Source organism: Coenobita brevimanus, chromosome 107 (assembly GCF_032717465.1).
Source record: "Coenobita brevimanus isolate Jiangsu-jjx chromosome 107, ASM3271746v2, whole genome shotgun sequence".
NCBI lineage: Eukaryota > Metazoa > Arthropoda > Malacostraca > Decapoda > Coenobitidae > Coenobita > Coenobita brevimanus.
In genome coordinates, this window is record NC_137060.1 from 25,773,599 (window position 1) to 25,794,052 (window position 20,454).

General features: G+C 38.5%; 2 protein-coding genes across 2 annotated transcripts in view; both read left to right on the top strand.

The window, feature by feature from the left end:
- nmo (serine/threonine-protein kinase nemo) overlaps nt 1–18,342 on the top strand; it is a 138,068-nt gene extending 119,726 nt beyond the window's left edge. Inside the window, exons 3-10 of the mRNA XM_080285703.1 lie at nt 2,592–2,647; nt 3,489–3,595; nt 4,463–4,548; nt 6,656–6,865; nt 7,365–7,553; nt 9,467–9,643; nt 10,655–10,773; nt 18,101–18,342. Coding sequence (XP_080141829.1) covers nt 2,592–2,647; nt 3,489–3,595; nt 4,463–4,548; nt 6,656–6,865; nt 7,365–7,553; nt 9,467–9,643; nt 10,655–10,773; nt 18,101–18,155 — 999 coding nt within the window. The 3' untranslated portion in view covers nt 18,156–18,342. The remainder of the gene's footprint in view (nt 1–2,591; nt 2,648–3,488; nt 3,596–4,462; nt 4,549–6,655; nt 6,866–7,364; nt 7,554–9,466; nt 9,644–10,654; nt 10,774–18,100) is intronic.
- Nucleotides 1–20,454, top strand: part of LOC145416778 (dnaJ homolog subfamily C member 9) — a 412,599-nt gene that overhangs the window by 134,413 nt on the left and 257,732 nt on the right. The window lies entirely within an intron of this gene.

Below are 20,454 nucleotides of genomic sequence, written 5' to 3' on the forward strand. Positions count from 1 at the left end.
TCTCTCTCTCTCTCTCTCTCTCTCTCTCTCTCTCTCTCTCTCTCTCTCTCTCTCTCTCTCTCTCTCGTGTTTCTCTCCTGGCTTGAACCTGTCCAATTCTTCAGCTTCCTTAATTAGAGAGTAAGTGACAGATATGAATTTAAATGAGACCACAGGGTGAAAAATAAACCCATATTATTTTTTTAACTTTGTTTTTGAAATAGACGGGGATTAAATAAGTAAATAGATAGATAGATAGATAAAATAAAGAAATTGAAGAATAAGTGCTTTTCCCTTATTGGCAGCTACGTTATGCAAAGAGGAACTGGATAGATAGATAGATAGATGAGTCCATTTTTTCCTCACTGGTGGCTTCGTTATACAAAATGAAACTAAATAAATAGATAAATAGACAGGTAGATAGATTGTTAGAGAGAGAGAGAGTGAGTGAGTCCATTTTATCCCCATTGTTGGTTACGTAATACAAAGTGGAAGGCAGTGTAGTTGTTTAAGTGTCCACAGGTGTGTTGAAATTGACCCTCATTAATTAGTATATACCTTTCCCACACCTTAACCTTTAATTTTGACACCTGCCGCCCCAACACGTATTTATTCTTGTATTTCGGGTCTTGAGTTATTTATGTATTTTTTTGTGTTGCTTTATATGATTCGTACTGTCTACCCTTTCTATACCCCCCCCCCTTTGCTCTCATCTTCCTTTCCTCCCTACTCTGCTCCCTTCACCGCCTCCCCCTCTTTTTTTCTTCCTTCCTCATCCCCATCTCTACTTCACCTGCCTCTTTATCCTCTCATTCGCCCCTTCTCATCCTTTACTGTCTCCTCCGTCTTTATCCCTCTTCCCTTCTCTTCTCTTCATCCCCAACTCTCCCTCTTCCTACCCCTTCTTCCTCTCTTATTCTCCTCTTCCATTTCCTCATTCTTCTTTTCCCCCCTCTCATTCTCCTCCTCATTTTCCTCATTTTTCGTTTCGTGCTTCTTCCTTTCACATTCTTCTCCATTTCCTCATTCTTCTTCTTCTTCTTTTTTTTTTGCAGCTTCCTCCCTTTATCATCTTCCTTTTTCCCTTTCTTCTTTTCCTGCTTTCTTCCTCTTTGCCTCATATTTCGCTTCCTCATTCTACTTTTGCTTTTCCCTTTCATTTTTCTCTTCCTCATTCTGTTATTATATTGCGTCTTCCTCATACTCATCTTCCTCTTCCTCATTCTTCGCTTCCCCCTTCCCTCACTCCTCCCCCCCTCCTTCCTCTTCATCCCCCCATTCTGCCTTCCCTGACCTACCCCACCTTCCTGCCTCTGCATATAGTAGTCGGTCTGCCCTGTCCGCTTAATCTCCTATTCTGCTTTTATGCTTTCTCCTTCCCTCCCACTCTTTCTCCTTCCCTCCCATTCTCTCTCCTTCCGTCCCACTCTCTCTCCTTCCCTCCTACTCTACCCACGCATTCTGTCCTCTCCTCCCTTTGTTCCCCATCGTTCCTCTCCATGTCTTTCATTTCTCCCACTTCTCCCTCCCTCCCTATCCTCCTATTTCTCCTTCTGCCCTCCTCTCTCCCCTCCCCTCCCCTCTCCTCTCCTCTCCCCATTCGTCTCCTGTCCTTTTCAACGCTTCCCCAACCCCACTGTTTTAGGATGCAAGGAAATCTGACTTTTCTTTCGATCTTCGTCCGCGTCTCTCATTTAGTTACCGCCAGAACGATTGTATTTCCAGCTGGAGTGACGTCTCAGTTTTTGTGGGTTAAATATTATTCAAAAAAATATATGTGAATAAAAAAAAATCCCCCCAAATTTGTCTTCACCTAAAACTAGAAAAAATAAAAATATCACACACACACACACACACACACACACACACACACACACACACACACACACACACACACACACACACACACACACACACACACACACACACACACACACACACACACACACACACACACACACAATTATTATTATTATTGTTATAACCATGAAATTTCTAATTCGTTTTTTCCGTCCCATGCTATATCTATCCCTCACCATACACATTCCTTTGCCGTGCCACATACAGTATACAGCTGTGCCATACCCTACATACACCTCTACCATACCATACACACTCAGCCATAACATACCTACCCCCTACCCTACCATACATACACCTCTACCATACCATACACACTCAACCATAACATACCTACCCTCTACCCTACCATACATACATCTCTTCAATACCATACATACTCAGCCATACCATACATACTCAGCCATACCATACATAAACCTCTACCATACCATACACACACAACCATACCATATACATACACCTCTGCCATACCATACACACCTCTACCATACCACATATACACCTCTACCATACCAAAAATACACGTCTACTATGCCATACACAGTCAACCATACCATATACACACACAACCATACTATATACACCTCAACCATACCATCTACACACCTCTACCATACCATACTCACACTCAACCATAACATACCTACCCTCTACCCTACCATACATACTGTACACTCTGCCATACACACACACAGTCATATCCTACTAGTGTACCCAAACTCACCTAGCCATACCTCCGTCTTCCCCAGGTACTGTCAGCGCTGGACATCTTACAGCCACCTCACCTAGACTTCTTCCAAGAGATGTATCCTTTTAAGAAATCAAGAATATGTATAGTCCGTGATCCGTATTCTTTTCGGTTAAGGAAGCTCCCTAACACCATTTCCGTAGCGATTTATTTTTGGATATGTCTAGTTTATATTTTTATTTCGGCGTTCGTTATTATGCAGAATATGGTGATTTTGGAAGGATATATGTAACTCACAATAGGATCGTAAGTTGTAATAAGCAAAATAAATCTCCTAGGAAAAGGTGTTAGGGAGCTTCCTTACCCGACGTGAGTACCGGCCTTCTACGTCCAAAAACTAGAGCTGATTAGAGAGAGAGAGAGAGAATTTAATGAAGACATAATTGTATTGAAGAGGTTAAGTGTGTGTGTGTGTGTGTGTGCTTTCGACTTGTATTCCCAGCGTAATTTTGTACCATGAATTTCTTTGCCGTTTCCCACGTATATTGATCCGATTTTTCCTATTTTCCTTCGCCATTTTTTCTTGCTGTATTATCGCCATTTTTTCCTTGTTTTTCTTGCTGTATTATCGCCATTTTTCCTTGTTTTTCTAGCTGTATTTTTTGCCATTTTTCCTTGTTTTTCTTGCCATATTTCCTTGTTTTTCCTGCTATATTTTTGCAATTTTTCCTTGTTTTTCATGCTGTATTTTGGCCATTTTCCCTTGTTTTTCTTGCCGTATTTCCTTGTTTTTCTTGCTGTATTGTCGCCATTATTTCCGTGTTTTTCTTGCTGTATTTTTGCTATTTTTTCCTTGTTTTTCTTGCCGTATTTCCGTGTTTTTCTTGCTGTATTTTTGCCATTTTTTCCTTGTTTTTCTTGGTGTATTGTGGCCGTTTTTCCTTGACTGTGTGCATAGTTACGTGATCACGGAGCTGATGCAGAGCGACCTTCACAAGATTATAGTGTCACCGCAACACCTGTCAGCTGACCATGTAAAAGTCTTCCTCTACCAGATACTAAGAGGTAAGGCAGATAGATAAAAGATAGATAGATAGAGGTACAGGGGTAGATAGATGGATAGATGAGTGAGGTAGATGGGTGAATAGATAGTTGGATGTTTGTCGTTCATATATTGTTTTGCATTTAAGTCTTTCTCTACCAGATACTAAGAGGTAAGGCAGATAGATAAATTAGTGGATAGATAGATAGATAGGGGTAGATAGATGGATAGGTGAGTGAGGTAGATGGGTGAATAGATAGATGGATGTTTATATTACCCATGGGTCGTGTTCTCGTGGGTTTAGAAGACTCCCCACCACCTCTGTGTTCTATTGTTCTTTGTGATCATGTTCTTGAATAGTATAAGTAACTCCCTCACTACACTTGCTCTTCAGTTCTTTCATACCTTGTTCTCACGTTGTACTCGTTATCTTCACGTACTAACCATACACGTGTTGTGTTGTTCTTCAATCTGTTTGCATTATATATTCATTCCCAAAATATACTCGTGTTTTGTTATTATTTACTTATAGCACTTTTTCACGTTCTTTTGTTACTGTTCTCACGTCATTTTACGTTCACTTCCTGACTACTCACGTTTTCTGTTCTTTAAAATGTTCTCACTTAATAATGTTTTCACTTCCTGACTGTTCACGTGTTCTGTTGTTCTTTTGTTTGTTCTCACGTGATAATAATAATGCACTCCTGACTATACACGTGTTCTGTTGTTCTTTAAAATGTTCTGACAATAATATGTTCACTTCCTTACTATACACGTGTTCTCTTGTTCTCTAAGTTGTTCTCACATAATATGTTCTTTTCCAGACTATTCACGTGTTCTCTTGTTCTCTAAAATGTTCTCAAGTTCTAATACTGTTCCCTCCCCCCCAGGGTTGAAGTACCTCCACTCTGCGAGAATAATCCACAGAGATATCAAACCGGGAAACCTACTCGTCAACTCCAACTGTGTCTTAAAGGTGAGAGAGAGAGAGGGAAATGGTGTGGTGCGGGAGAATTTCGATTATGTAGCTATTTTACATTCATTAGGGAGCAGGGTGACTCAGTGGTAGAGTGCTGGACTCGAGACCATAGGATCAAAAGAGTTTGCTCCCCGTCCGGGTAGCTGCCTTGCTGAGAAAGGTAGCGCTCTCCCTTCACCTAGCGAGGCTATTTGATCAATCAAGGGCTAGCATGGGGAATTTATTCCGTAATTATATTCATTAATAATTGTGATTGAACGTTATTTCTTTTAAAGTTGTAGAAGCGAAAGTAAATTATTTGTTGAGTGACAGAGATAAATTGAGAGATGGTGCGAGATGGGAAGAAAACTAAAAATGATGGCGGTGAGAGGAAGACGAGGTTGGCGGGAAAATGTGGTCAGTGCGGCGGGCAGTTCCAAATGGAACTTTGAATTATTCGTACTGCGTCCGTGTAATACTATCCATGAATGGTAAAGCTGTTGGCATTTCATGTTTTATTTTATTTTTTTTCGTGGGTGCTTGTTTTATGTTGGTGCTAGTGTTGTTTTGTGTGTGTGTTTGTGTTTTATGTTTGCAGAATACCAAGCCAAACCTGTTTGTTGAGGTAGGTAAGGCTTTAGGGAATGGGGATGTGGGGGAAGGGGGAAAGGGAGAGAATGGGGGAGATGGAGAAAAAAGAGAGAGGAGAGTGGGGGAGTAAAGAAAAAAGGGGGAAAGGGGTGGAGAAAGGACACAAAGGAGAGGGGGGAGGGATAATAAAATGAAAAGATGATAACGGGGAAGAAGTGGAGAGAGAGAAGGTGGGGGGGGGGGGAGTTGTGTTGGCTGGGATGAGGCCGCTCGCTACCTTACCTCTTTAATCTACCTCACCATACTCCCTCACACACACACACACACACACACACACACACACGCTGCCCTTCTTTCGTTCTTTCTCACCTATGAAAGACTTGTATTATAATAAAAATACATTTCTATTAGTTTCATATCGTATCTCAAGTTCACATATTCACAGCGTTTTATATGATACGTGTATTTTTTTTTTTTTTTCCCCCATAATTTTCTTTGTTCATTTCCTGTGTTATGATTGTTGGACCTTACTTCCTTTCTCTGAACTTGAACTGCAGGCTGATGTTGCCCCTCACCCGCAGGCCACCATCCTTCCTTTAGGGGTTAGGGAGGGATATGAGTGACATTTGAATAATTGAGTAACTTGGCAGCGATATCACCAATTATATCAGTTCCATCACACAAAGGCATCTCTCTCCACCACCACAGAGAGGGTTAAAGGTGGGAATACAGCTAATATAATGTGGCATACATTTAAGTGTTGCATAATAATATTGATGCATGGATAGTGTAGTAGAAAACACCATGCTTACCAACTTTCCCATGCTGAACGAAATCAAGAAGCAGATACAGGAAAGCGCAGATACAGTGATTGTCAGCAGAATGCGCAGTGAAATTGGCCATCAACAGGATAATCAGTCAGGTAGGCCATACATCACTAGTGCCTTGCTGGAGCCTTTGATAGTCTCCACTCCAGCTCACAGGTATGGGAATGGCAACAAAGAAGTGTGCTTGATAATGCCTGAAGGTTATGTGCCTTTCTAAGTTAAAATAGGGGTGTGATACTTGCCATGTGTATCTCCATACTTAATCCCTCCATCAGTTTCTGCCCTTTGTTAGTTCTTTTGCCTCCTCAGCTTCATTACCTTGCTTAATTACACATTTACTTAGGAGTCTCAATCACAACACATTCATTTCAGACTTCAGTATGACTTTATAATGAATAACAGGCAACTTAAATTAAGAGAAAATATTAAGCAGTCAGCAGCTCAATAATGAAATGAAACAGTGACAAACTACACTGGTGGTTCTCATATTTTTAGGGATGTTCCAAAATATCAGTAACTTTTTCCATCCAGTTGGTAGTGTAATATGAGAGGGAACTGGCAAATCAGACACGGGTACTGTAGCAGTGAAACTTTGGTGGGCAGTCTCTTTGTAATTTAATGTTGACTGGCTGTAATTGCAGAAGTGGATGCCAAGAAAGGCAGCATATACAGTAATGAGAACTTAACTGTACCTATACTCTGGCTAGATCTGTGACTTTGGGCTGGCACGTGTGGAGGAGCCAGACGAGAGCCGACACATGACGCAGGAGGTTGTGACACAGTACTACCGGGCGCCAGAGTTGCTGATGGGAGCGCGCCACTACACACAGGCGGTGGACGTCTGGAGTGTTGGTTGCATTTTTGGGGAACTACTGGGCAGACGTATTCTCTTCCAAGCTCAGAGCCCAGTGCAACAGGTTGGTCCAGGAATGCTGTATTATCATTCTTCGCCATGAAACATCTCCATAGAGCTGAAAAATAGAATGCACGATACAATATTATCAAAAATGTCATCAGACTTAATGTGTGAAAGGGTCAGGTTTTACCTTTAACCCTGAAATGTCTCTCCTAAGAAGAAGAAGCTTGTCTGACAGTAGGAATAAAGTGAAAAAGATGTCATTGAATTGAAGGCATTAATGTTTAGTAAAGAACTCCAATAGTTATATAAAGCTCTGCTTCTCGTCATCACTTTCAGCAGTGCCATGCTTCCTTGTGGGAACTTCCAATAATAGGATAGTAGACAGAACTGGTTTCAGGTTCCTTAATCATAATATGCCTCTCTTGCTTGTGGGTTATGAGAAGCCAGTTGGTTGGCACTCTGTCATTACCTGATATTACCACTATATTGAGTGTGTGGTGATGGGCATCCCCATCAAGATAGAGTGCAAAGGTTGTTAATTTTTTCATTTTCTGCAGCTTGAGAGAATAACTGACCTACTTGGGACCCCAAACCTAGAGGACATGAAGTACGCGTGTGAGGGTGCGGTGAGCCACATGCTGCGCCGACCCTCTAAGCCGCCTGCCCTACCTGCCCTCTACACTCTCTCCTCCCATGCCACTCATGAGGCCGTCCACTTGCTCACACAAATGCTCGCCTTCGATCCTGTGAGTCAACACACACTAATTCTTCATGTTTTGCAGTTGTCTAATAACTCTACATCTCAACTTAGTACAGCCATCTTCATAAATCAAGACCTATCTACGATCAGTGAGTGGGGACAAAACAGCCTTGTCTCATTTAATGCTAGTAAAATTAAATATATACAGTTTACTAATAGACAGATATTGCCAGATTTGTACATTACCTTCGATGCTACTAATACCTGTATTCCCATCTCCAAAAGTATTGAAATTCTCTGCATCTCACTTAACAGTGCCCTCAGCTGGACCTCTCATGTTAGATCACTTGCTAAAACCGCCTCAAAGAAACTTGGATTATTGTACAGAGTCCGTAACTTCTTCACTGATGAGCAGTTAGCTATAATTTATAAGAGTCATGTGCACCCTCAGCTTGAATATTGCTCACCCTTGTGGAATGGATGTGGAGAGGTTGCATTAAAACAACTAGACAAAATTCAGAACAAAGCTGTTAGAATTATTAACAACCCTGCCATTACAAATAAACAACCTCCCCTACAAGTAAGAAGGCATGTTGTCTCCCTTGCATTATTTTACAGATATTTTTATTGCAAATGCTCAGATGAAGTTGCGTCCATGGTGCCATCTCTCCATGCCTTCCCTTGTGCTACACGGGCATCTGGTAGCGCTCATGACTGGAATGTCACTCAGTCATATTGCAGAACTTCTGCCTATCAGAATTCTTTCATCCCGAACGGCATCTCTCTAGAACTCGCCTCCCCAGAGTTGTTTCCCTCCAAACTTCAATCCACAGCTGTTTAAGTCTAACTGTTACAGATATTTTATGAACAGAGAACACCAGTAATATGGTGTATGGATTATTTTTTTATTCATTTGTTTTTTCTTTCCTTTGTTCTGGTATTTAAAAAATAAATAAGTAAATTGTGTAGGATTTTGATTTTGTGTACGATGCAGAAATTTGCCACTTAGAAGTTTATAATACAGTGACAGGATTTTTAATTTTTTAGGAGTGTATATAGCAGTGCCACAAAATTCTGCAGAAGATAAGAAGCATGTATTGCAGTCATGTAGGATGTAGAAATTCATTTTGTGCTTATCTAGGGTTTGTGTTGCAGTTTTGTTGCACTAATAAGCTTCATATTGCAGTTATGAAGGGTTTAGAAGTTTGTGTTGCAGTTCTGAAGGGTTTTGAAGTTTGTTTTTTTAAGTCAGGTTAGATTTAGAAGTTTGTACAACCAAGTTCTTGTATAACAAAATGTTCCCATGTGAAGTACAACGTTATTCTTATGTAATGTAACTGAATGGCAAGTATAGCATATTATTTTTGTGTTGTTTACTGTACTATAGAGCCGTGGTTTCCAACTTTTATAAACTTGCACACCATAACAATGTAAACAAATTTCAAGGCACACATATTTCCCCTAACTAAATCTTTACCATTTCACCAAGAATATATGTGTTATTTTAGTAGAGTGTACAGTATGTGTGCATAATCTACTAGCCTGTTGTGGTAAAGTAATATTAATCAGAGTTGCTCAGAAAACCTCCATAATGAACAGACTGAAGGATTGACATTGTTCTCATTCTTAAGAATTTAAAATGTTTCAGTACTGGGTAATCAGAAATGGCTGTACATAATTAAAGTGGAGTAAATGGATACAGGCAAAGGGCAGACCACGATCTTCAGTCAGTTTTGATATTACAGACATCATCAGTTCGTTTTAATTTCCAGTAATTAATGACAAACTGATATTGTAAACTAGAGTTAATATAATGCCTTTGTTTCTTTGTGTATTGAAATACTGTATATTCCAATATTTTTTAGATATGTAGGACAATTTGAAAACTTATTCTTTCATATTGTGGGTACATAGGGCAGTTGTAAATCTAATTGTTATTTTTCTGGATACTGTACACAGGACAAGCGCCTGACAGTCTCTGAGGCACTGAGTCATCCATACCTTGATGAGGGTCGACTGCGGTACCACTCGTGTATGTGTACGTGTTGTGCTGCTACACCATGTGGGGGACGCCAGTACACACATGACTTTGAACCATCCGCGCCGCATCCCTTCGATGACACATGGGAAGGCGAGGTCAGTGTCTAGAAGTTTGAGGGTTCTCTTCTTAACTTCCATGAATCAGGGTGGTGTTTACTCTTGCTGCTACCAGACAGTTTTATGCAGCTTAAGAAGGCCTCTGGTATTGTATGAGGTTAATCAGGTTTTCCAGGGCTATATCTAGCTTCTCACTTTGAGAAATCTTTCAACTCTGAGTAACAACATTGGGGATAGGAAGAATAATATGAGGTAGACATTCCTGGTCTCAGTGTGTTAAGGATTAGCTCAGTGGAAATACACCATTGGTTGTTCTTGGATAGAATGTTGCATTGCCGTGCTTAAATTGTGTTAACCACTCATTTCATACAAAATCACATCTAGTGTACTTTGTTACGGTATATACAGTATTGTTGTTGTTGTTGTTATTATTATTATTATTATTATTATTGGCACCCCCTTTTTAACATGGCAGCGTCTGGATTGACTCTGTTGGATATGATTATGTGAAGCTACAGAACGTAGTGAATGTTTTTGGTGTGTCCGATAGAGCCAGGATTCCGGGGACTCGAATGATGAGTGAATGGAAGCGTGGCCCATTGGATTGGACAAATTTGGGCTGTCTGGACATTGCTATTCCCCACCCTGCCCTTGTGTGGGAAAGGAGGTCTGGATGATGATGATGATGATTACTGTATTATTATTATTATTATTATTATTTTATTATTATTATTATTATTATTTTATTATTATTATTATTATTATTTTATTATTATTATTATTATTATTATTTTATTATTATTATTATTATTATTTTATTATTATTATTATTATTATTTTATTATTATTATTATTATTATTTTATTATTATTATTATTATTATTATAAAGCTTTTTCTTGCTGCATTCCATGATGGGATTACTAATCCAATTTTTTATTCCCTCAGTTGCAGTTGACATCTCAAAATTTTTATTGCTGTATATTCCAGTGGTTTAGTCCATTTTATGTTATTACTGTACTGTATATATATATTTTTTATTTCACCCACAGTTGCGGTCAATGTCTCAAGTGAAGGACCGTCTACACAAGTTCATCATGTCACACCTGGCGCGTGACCGTGTGCCGCTCTGCATCAACCCCATGTCTGCCGCGTACAAGAGCTTCGCGAGGTCAGCCTGACGTCCTCGCTCACGCCCACCGGGAGGGGGGACCTGCTCTGTGCTCTGCCACTAGCCCTGTGCATTTTATCTTGGCTCACTGTTTTGATTTTGGAATTTTCAACCCTCTCATGATCAGACAACTTTGGTACCCTCTTCTGAAATGCTAAATGATTTTATGAATATTTAACTCTCTCATGATTGGAAAACTCTAGTACAGTATTCTAAAATGCCAGGCAGTTTTATGGATATTTAATCCTCCAATTGTCAGACGGTTCTAGTACGCGTGTTACAGCGGATGCCTAACAAGTTCATGAATATTTAACCCCTCTCTCAGTCAAACACTTCTCTAAACTGCCAGACAGTTTTATTAAATCAAGAGTGAGTCATAAGGGCCTGAGAGCGTTAACAGTGATAACATTAACCCTCTCGTGGTCAGACAACTCTAGTACAAATTCTGATATGCCAGATTAATTGATTCAACTAAGAGTTTGTCATAGGACCCTTTTATGGTCGGACAGCTCTTATGTTCCAGTTAATGCAAGACAGTTTTATTCATCTGCGAATAAGTACAGGAGCCTGAGAGTGTTAATGAATTTTGCACAGCTGCCGGTAGTTTGTAGAGTACACTGATTCTTGTGACTAGCTTGGTCTGTTAATTTTGTGTATTAATTTACAGTATGCATTTTAGCACAGTTCAGTTTCAGAATTCATAAAGAGCTTTTTATCACGCCGCACAGCAAGGCAGTTGAGGACATGTGATTGCTGTCATGATTAACCACTCTAGTACGATTATTTTTATTTATTTATTTTTTATCTTGCTACCTTCAGACAGTTTTATTCAGCATAGGAGAAACTGTATGGGTATCGAAGGGGTCAGGAACAGCCTTCATTAACCCCTTCACACAGAGATCTTTCCTGAGTTGAATATAATTGTCAGGAGGCAGCAAGAATATGAAAGAAATTTTTTTTTGTTACATTAAAGAGGTAAATGTGGCTCAAACTTCAGAAGGTATGGGATCTATTTACACTGATCCAGCCACTTTGATACATATAATTATTATTATTATTATTTTTTTTTTTTGCATTGCGAATAAGACGCCAATACGTACACTGAGTATAGTAGTGTAATTTGTGTCCTAACAGTATTTTAAAATCTCTTTGCTTTTATCATTTGACGCAGCTGGTCAGTTAAGTATCCTGACTCTTTGTGTAATTGTCTCAGATTTGTTTTTTGTATTTCCCATGTTTTTCCAGTGTATTAAATCTCATTTTGATGCCCAAATTCTTATTTGCTTTATGAGCTGGCTTTTTGTATACATATTTTGTTTCAGTTGACTGACCTGATGACTTCAAACTGCTTCTGTATATTGACTATATTTTTTCAGTCAACACAGTTATACTGTAAATAGAAGTATTTGCACAAGTATTAATAATATTTTAGTGTAAAGATTATTTGGTACGTATATTTTAATGTTATTTGATGTTACAGGAGACAGTATTAATACACCCTGATCATTCTGTCTGTGGAAATAGGGGAGAAAATACCACATGTGAATCCCTTGTGCATTGTAATATATGGCTAAAAGAATGGTGTGGAGCTGGAATCCTTCTTGCCCCTTTGTGCTATTGTGGGGATATGGAAGCCCCATCACCCAGCACATTCATTACAAACAGCCATATAACTTGTACTTCACAGGAGGGGGAAAACTGGATCTGGAGTTCATTTCTCCTTTGATTTCTGTCCCAAAGAGATCATAGAGTCTTGCTTTGGATCTCCTCCCCATTTGAACATGGGATTTCAGGTCAGGATGCTGAAACTGATCAGCTGATGAGTCCTTTAATGGTTAAACAGATCTTAACATATCTTTCATGTCACATTATGGTATCTTCAGAATGTGTATGTTATGGCTGACTTAGTATTATTGTATGTTATATTTTAAAGCTCTACCTGGTTGGTATTTTCTATTAATATTTAAACTCAGCTGCTAAAAATCTACTCTCTACTGAAATTCATGACAGTCTGACAATCTAAAGTGCAAAGGAATCTTTCATAAAGTTACATGGTGTACCCAGTAATCAGATCATACATCCCGAGCCAAAGTAAGAGACGAGAGGTGAGCACAGAGTAAGTTTTCTGATCTTGGTATCTGATAGTGAACACTGTAGAAAGGGATGTAGGAACCTTGTTGAGGGCTCACTTTAGGAATGCTGTATGTTGATCAAGTTACAGTTGATCCATAACTCCATATCCCATTTTTCACCTGAGGCAACCATAGTAAAGCTCACTATAATTCATATCAGAATTTATGTGCAGCCAAAGTTAATCGCAGTTCACCTTTCTTCATGTGGAAGTAAGCCTTTTGGGACTCTTAAATGGATTTATGTCTTGGAGTGGTTAACAGTAAAATAACACTAGAAGCAAGCATTTTACCGTCTTACGGTATATAAACATTATACTGTATTATAGTTTTCACTTTTCTTTCAGTCTTATGTGGTACCTAATACATCCATCTCTCATTGGAGGTGCAAAAGAAGTTGCTTTTGTTTATTCCAGTCATGGAAATGTTGCCTTATTTCTTCCTAAGCAAGCTGCATATTTAAACCGATCATGTTACAGCTGATATTTTCTGTGAACTGGAAGCTAAGTCAAGTGCCAAAACCAATTACTTACTTCCTAGTAGTTGCAGGAAGCTGTTGAGAAAAAAGAAATTCAAGATGTTAAGAGTTGGAAAAATGTGAGAGTCTTAGCTTAGATCTTTGACTTTATGAATTGTTACTCTGAAAAATTAACAAATTAAAATCAGTTTATTGAGAAGAAAACCCAAAGTGTGAAGCCTCATCACACACAGAATTAATTGTCTAGGTTATATCCAATCAACCTTACATAAATTTTTTCCAACTGTCCGCCCCGATAAGGTTCCTGTGTCTCTACTAGCCACTCTGTAGTTTGAGGTATCTGACTGAGGTATTCCCTAAACTGTCTTTTACAATGGACCCTCTTGTACTAAGACCAGAACACCTATCAGAGGTCTTGTTTGGTTGGAGTAAATGCATAATAAAATGTTCATTCCCACTGTTTTTCACATGTTGATTTTCCAAGTGATATTTTTAATTACAGTTAGTCCTTGTTATATGTCCATTTTTACTTTCTTTTGTGTTAAATCCATGGTAGTTACTGCCTATAACTTCATATAATGCTGATTTGTCACATTCCCCCATTTTACAGTACTGTTTGTGTCTTTATGAGAGTTTAGAAGACTTATCAGACTTTTAATAAGGACTGTGCTTGGATTAGAATATCACCCAGCCAGTGTGGTGGATGTTGGAGGTGGAAGTAAAACACATCTGTGGAGAAATCCTGTGTTGTGAATAATGTTGTATGTTTTGTTGTTCTCACTGAAAAATCTTGTGCAGTAACAGAAGTGACAGTGGTCTTGTTGCATTCATAACTTGTTACACTCATATTGTAAGATTTTTGGAAGAGGTGTGCCTACATTTGGATTTTTTATCTCTCTCTTCTATCTGGGAAATGTAACAGTTTTGGCTGGACTTGGTTCAAAACTGTTGTATCTCCACAGTTTGGGGGTGGGGGAGGTAATCCAAATGTGGGTGTAATTTTTCCCTTGCAACAAGTTATGACATTGTAATAACAAAACATGTTATTTCTTTCTTCCCCCACTCAGCATCCACCAGCTTTTGATCTCAGAGTTTATCCAACCAAGCAAGTGGATGATTGTGGTCTGAGCTTAGTGTGACCCAGTCTACCCCAAGTGTGGATCCCTTTGGTCCCCTTCCACCCCTGGCCTGCCCTTGGTTGTCACTCTCTGCATGGTTCTGGTTCAGCTTGGGGTGTAGTGTAGTGTCTAGCATTGTGATTGGTAGTAGTATATTGTGATCTAAACTGCCCACTCCAAAAGCAGTTGTCTTTGGTTGTAGGTCAAGATATCGGTGCCTGCTGCTACTGTTATGGCTATACAATGTGTGAGTGACACAGTTTGATACTTTCTCTTTACCTTGAGTTCCTATGCTTTGCAAGGTATTATATGACAGGTTCAGTTTCATTATCATAGATGAATGACTGAGGAAATTTGGCATGAGTCTTATGCTGTGCAACCTTAAATGCAACTGCATGAGTACAGTGTGATTATCTGAATACTGTATATAAGTGATGAGTCATCAGAGCAGAATCTGGTTTTGTGGCTTCATTTGCAAGGCACTCTGTAGATACATTCCTTTGCTCTCTCAGTTACCTTCAGTCATTTCAGCATTTTATCCATCCCTTCATAATTATGCAAAATTGGGCTAAAATAGCCATGATAGGGGAGAGGAATAGATTGGGGTGCAGTAGATTTTCTTTGGGGAGTAATTTTAGTCATCTGGTGGGGAAACTACTACAAGATATAAAAGCCGCTCGACCACAAGTCTAAAATATACTTCTCTACAAGTGACTACAAAGTTTTATGACATAATAAATGATTACATGTTTGGCGTAAGATGCATTTTGGGTCAGACTTCTTCTTTTTTTTCCCCCCACCTCAAACAAGCTGTTACTTTTCAAGTGTGTTATTTCTTGACACATTTTGTATTACAGTGCAATGGTTTCTTAGTATGTGTGGAAAGCCAGTCTTCATGATGGTTCTTCATGTCCACTTTCTTTTGTTGCTTGGATAGGGGGTGGCTAAACATAGTAAATCCAATTCATTTACTTTGATATATTTTTTAATGACATGTAGTGTTTAGGTAACTTGAGTGTACTGTACTGCCCGTGAAACCAGAGATTTTAAGTTAGAGTACTGTAAATACTGCCATGGTTAAGTACAATAAGTTTTACATATAATAATGAGTATAAGATATTGTCTTTTGAGAGACCAGTTGAAATCCATTCAGAGGCCAAATATGCATTTGTACTCTGTTTTGTGCTATAGTAACATAATGAAACCGTCTGCAGCTATGTAAGTGTGCTGAAAAGAAGTTATTGTTGATCTTGTTGATTCTGAGTTGAACGTAATTAATTTTGAGTTGATCACGATTAAGATAGCATTTGAAATGCCGTTTTCTTAGTTGGAAAAATATTGTCCCCTTCTTTTTCACATCATTTTTAGGCCCCACGCCCCACCATATTGCATGGTAAAATATGCCTCCTGTTCATAATTGAATGGGAATTAACTCATTTTTCACACCTCAGAAGATTAACCCATTGAAGGTGTAGTCATAACACCTTCAGTCCAGCAATGTATTTTTGTATTTTATTCTTACTACAGCCAGATGATTTTATTTTATTTTATTATTATTATTATTTTTACATAAGAGAGACTCTGAACTGGAACAATTTGATGTAGCTTTCATTTACCCGTTTGATACAGGAAGTTTCTCCTAAGAGTAGTAAGTTGATTGGACGTAGCAAAATAAAATAATAAAGTACTTTGCCATATTCCAGGGGTTAAGAGGAAATAGTATAGGAAAGTGATATCAGAGCAAAGCATGTGACTGCAGAAGTCTTGGGCTGATAGAAAAAAAGAAAAGAAAAGAAAATTTTTGAAAAATAGGCTTGTGCTTCAGTATAATCAGTGGTTGTTTGTCCTCTTGGTGTTTTATTTAGTACTGTCGTATAAAAATGGTATTTGATGTTTTCAGTGAAGTGCTTCATTTTCGTATATAGCACTGAACACATCCAGAGCATAGTTTTGAAGCATGTTTCAGTATCTAAAGGTAAGGGCTGTCATCTTTGATAAGTACATGGGTAGATAAGCAATCACATGAAACATTAAATGCATAAGATGAAAATTTATACATGAGTTTAACTGATTGCCGTAAAGCCACTTCATGCTGTTGATTTTATTTTTATTTTTTTTTGGTGTGTGTGTGTGTGTGTGTGTTATTTGGTTTGATTTTTTAAATGCATATGCCATGATTTTGGTTAGATTCTCAAAATTCTGAAGGCTATGCAGCTATGTTGTGCACACTGTAGAGGTGGTTGTGTTCAGATTAGAAATGCATGTTTTTCATTTTTTATTGATTGTTGTCAAGGTAGAGGTGCATGCTCAGACATCATGACACTCACTTGATTCATAATAACTTAACTCTTTAACCAGTGCCCTCAGTTGGTACAAGCCAATGCCGGATTTTTTCACCACAACAGTAGTTTCCAGTAGTATTCCCCCCCCCCCCCTCCCCCATTTTTTTTTTTTTTTTTTTTTTTTTTTTTTTTTTTTTTTTTCCCCCATAGCAAATTCATATCTACCATACTTGATTCAAAGGACACATTACATGTACTATGGGAAAGACAGTAAACACTATGACGTCAGACTGGTCAAAGGGTTAAGAATATCCCACTTGAAGTGGTGTACATGTTATCGTAAACTCTTGGAGGCATGACTTTCTGTGGTGTTGTAGCTGCATGCGTAGAGTTGTGTTATACTCTTTTTACATTAACTTGGCCTTAAATTTGTATTTTCCCTATGGATTCTGAGTTGCAACAATATATTAAGTCTAAAGCATGATGCTAATCATGAAGTAGTCTTATGAAAAGGATGTAGAGTTGTAGCATTGTCTTTTTCTGCCACTAAGCTACATGAAGTTTCAAACAAATGAAAATCTGGGCCAAGTTAAGGTGAAAGAAATATAGTGTTGTGTGTGACTTAGAGAAGCAGCAGTGGCATGGCTTGTCCTGTGTGTTAGTGTTCCGGGATTGACCACCACAGGCAGTGAATTTATCAAGTTTCCAATTGCATTTATGAATGTTGAGGGTTATATGAATTGCGTAATGGTAATGGATTTCCACTTGCATATGGTGTATGAATGTAAGGGGTTTATGATCACTCCAAGACTGGTATTATTCAGGTCTTGGGTGTGTATAGTATGTAGAGGGTTGGTAAGGGTGTGGTTCATGTAGTGTACTGTAGTTTTGTTTTATACTCTCTTTGAGTATTATCAGGAGTACTTCATTTAGGTTATGTAAAAAGTCCTTAAACATAGGACTTGCATCTAATATAGTTTCTCTGTAATTTAATTTAGAAAAAAAAAAATCCTTGTTTAACTTAGTTTTTTATTGTTGTTAATCTTTTTCAAATTTAACTGATTACTACTTGTAAATCTACTTTACTTAAACTGTAAATAAAGTAGAAGAATTATGGCAGTGTTTAATTCCTCCACAAAATTTAAGAATTTTGCTTTGCATTCTTTTCCTTTAACCCTCCCCTCCCCCTACAAAAATATAGACTATTATTTTGAGAAGTTCCTAATTGTTTCTTTCCAATTTTGTTTGCTTCACAGCCACCTTGCCTGACCCCACAGGGCATTGTTATGACTCTCATTTGTTTATGTTTTTTATTCGCAGTTCGACAGTGGCACATCCTTCCGAGCTGCCGCCATCCCCTCACCAGTGGGATTGACAGGACGCCAAGCACTAGAATCCAATGAAAACAGTGACTCAAAACCTCCACCCTAGCTCTGCCCACCTCCACGCAATTGGAGGAGATGTAGAGGAAAGTTGGACCCAATAACTGTGAGGGGTGTGCACAAATGAAGACAGAATAGAGAGGTGCAGATATTGGGAAAGTGGTGATGGTGTAATGGATATATGCATAAGTCAAGGCAGGAAACATTTTAAGAGGTATGAATAGTGTGAAAGTGGTAACTGTAACAGAAATAAGGTAATGGGTGAAGTTAAGGAAAAAGAACGATAGAAGAGCATGTGCAGTTTAAGACGGGAAGCATTAGAGAAGTGTGAATAGGTGTTGATATTTTAAAGGAAATGTGATAATGTATGAAATTAATGAAGGAAAAGGATAGTTTAAATTACAGTACATAGTTTGGGATTGTGAAAATATTAAAAAGATATTTAATGTGGAACCTGGATACAAGGGCTAATGAATTAAGAGGAAATTTGAGTTTAGTTAGAGTAAGAAAGAGCTGTAGTGGAATAGTGAGAGAAAAATGAAGATATCTGAAATCTAGATAATGTGAAAGTGCAAGAATTTTTAAAGTGAATCAGATTTGCCCAAGATTGGTAGATGCACTGCTGCCTTGCCTCAAACCAGAGTTGTTAGTGCATCTGAACACTACTCTCATGATTCCAAGGACAGCCACATGTTCTGCCAAGACGAAGGTGCTGAGACAAACTGATTTTAGACATCCCAGCCCTGAAGACAAAATGAATACTTCTAAAAGATTTTAACTGACAGTGACATGGACTTTTTTTTTTTTTTTTTTTTTTTTTTTTAGAGAGAGAATGTGAATTGTTCGAAGTGGAATGTGTTGCAGAGCAAGGACAAGTTGTGGAGTTCCTGCTTATTTGCTCTATGTAGGCTCGTGTAACAGTTCCTTTTTAGTCAGACAAATCACTGCCAAATATACAAGAGGGTCAACAGTGAGCAAAGAGACTGGAATTGGATGCATTACTGGCTTTAATCAGACCTACTCACTGGCTGATTGCATAGTTTGAATGACTCTCATCAAAAAAAGAAGAAAAAAAAAATAAGAGCTGTAATGATAAGATTATACAACCCATTCTCTTGGGTTTCAGGACAGTTTCCACCGACATGATGTAAAAAGATAACTTGCAGGTAATTTTTTAAATTTTCGTTTGTTTGTTTTTACTGTGCAAGTCAAGGTCCTTGAGGAAGATCGTCTCACGACCTGCCACCGCAACTGCTCAATGTAAACATGATCTCTGGCCCAGGATGACAGCTATGGCACGAGAGGGTTGCTCAAACATAGCGCTGTTCATCGTGTGTGACTTGCTTGCTCTGTTGTTAACCTTCCATCAGCCACACAAGGAATAGTGATCACTTTATGTTGTATCTGAGTCTGGATTGAAGCCACACCTGTAGCTCAGTGAAAAGTTGGTCCTACTAAAAAGAAATAATAATAATTGTTTACAATGTTCTTTTTTTTCATCTTTTTTAATATATTTTATTTTAGTCTGCATGTATTTACGTATGTGGCTTCAGTTCATGGTTTATTTATCATTATGTACCAAAAGCTGTATGTTATCCAAAAACATTAAATATGATTTAAAATATGATTTGTACAAAGGTTATGGTTTTAATTTTCAGGTATCTTATATATCTGCAGTATGATAATTACTGTGAAGTACATTGTGATTTTACGTGTGACTGGTGTGAGGTGAGGCCATAGCAGGTATGTCAGTCAGTCCTCCCTCCCCATCCACCCACCCACCCACCCACCCACCCCAGATAACAACTCCAAACAGTAGTACTTGGGAAAGATAAATTTCCAGGGCAGCAAATTGTGATGCTTAAGAAGGTGATCTTGAAAATACCAAGATGTACAATACAGTACTGTATATTGTAGTTCCTCATAAGTCACATTTTTTTTTTAACAGTAATTTATGCCTAGAATCCCCAGTACAGGAAATACACTGTTACCTGTAGAACTGATTTGTCAGTTTTGGCTCACAATACCAACTGTATGGGAAAAGTTGTGATAGTTAAGAACACATCCATGACTTAAGGCAACTCCACACCAAATGCATGCTGGTACGAGTGAGAGTTCTACATCGCTGTAACCCATAGACTATCTTGCTCGCACTCACCCGTATCTGGTGGGGCCACTTGCATGGGTTACAGCGATACAGAACTCCTGCAAACCAGCAGACTTTTGGTGTGGATGCAACTGCACATTGAGAAATGTATGTACTTGTGAGCCACAGTCCCTGTCCTTGGCTAA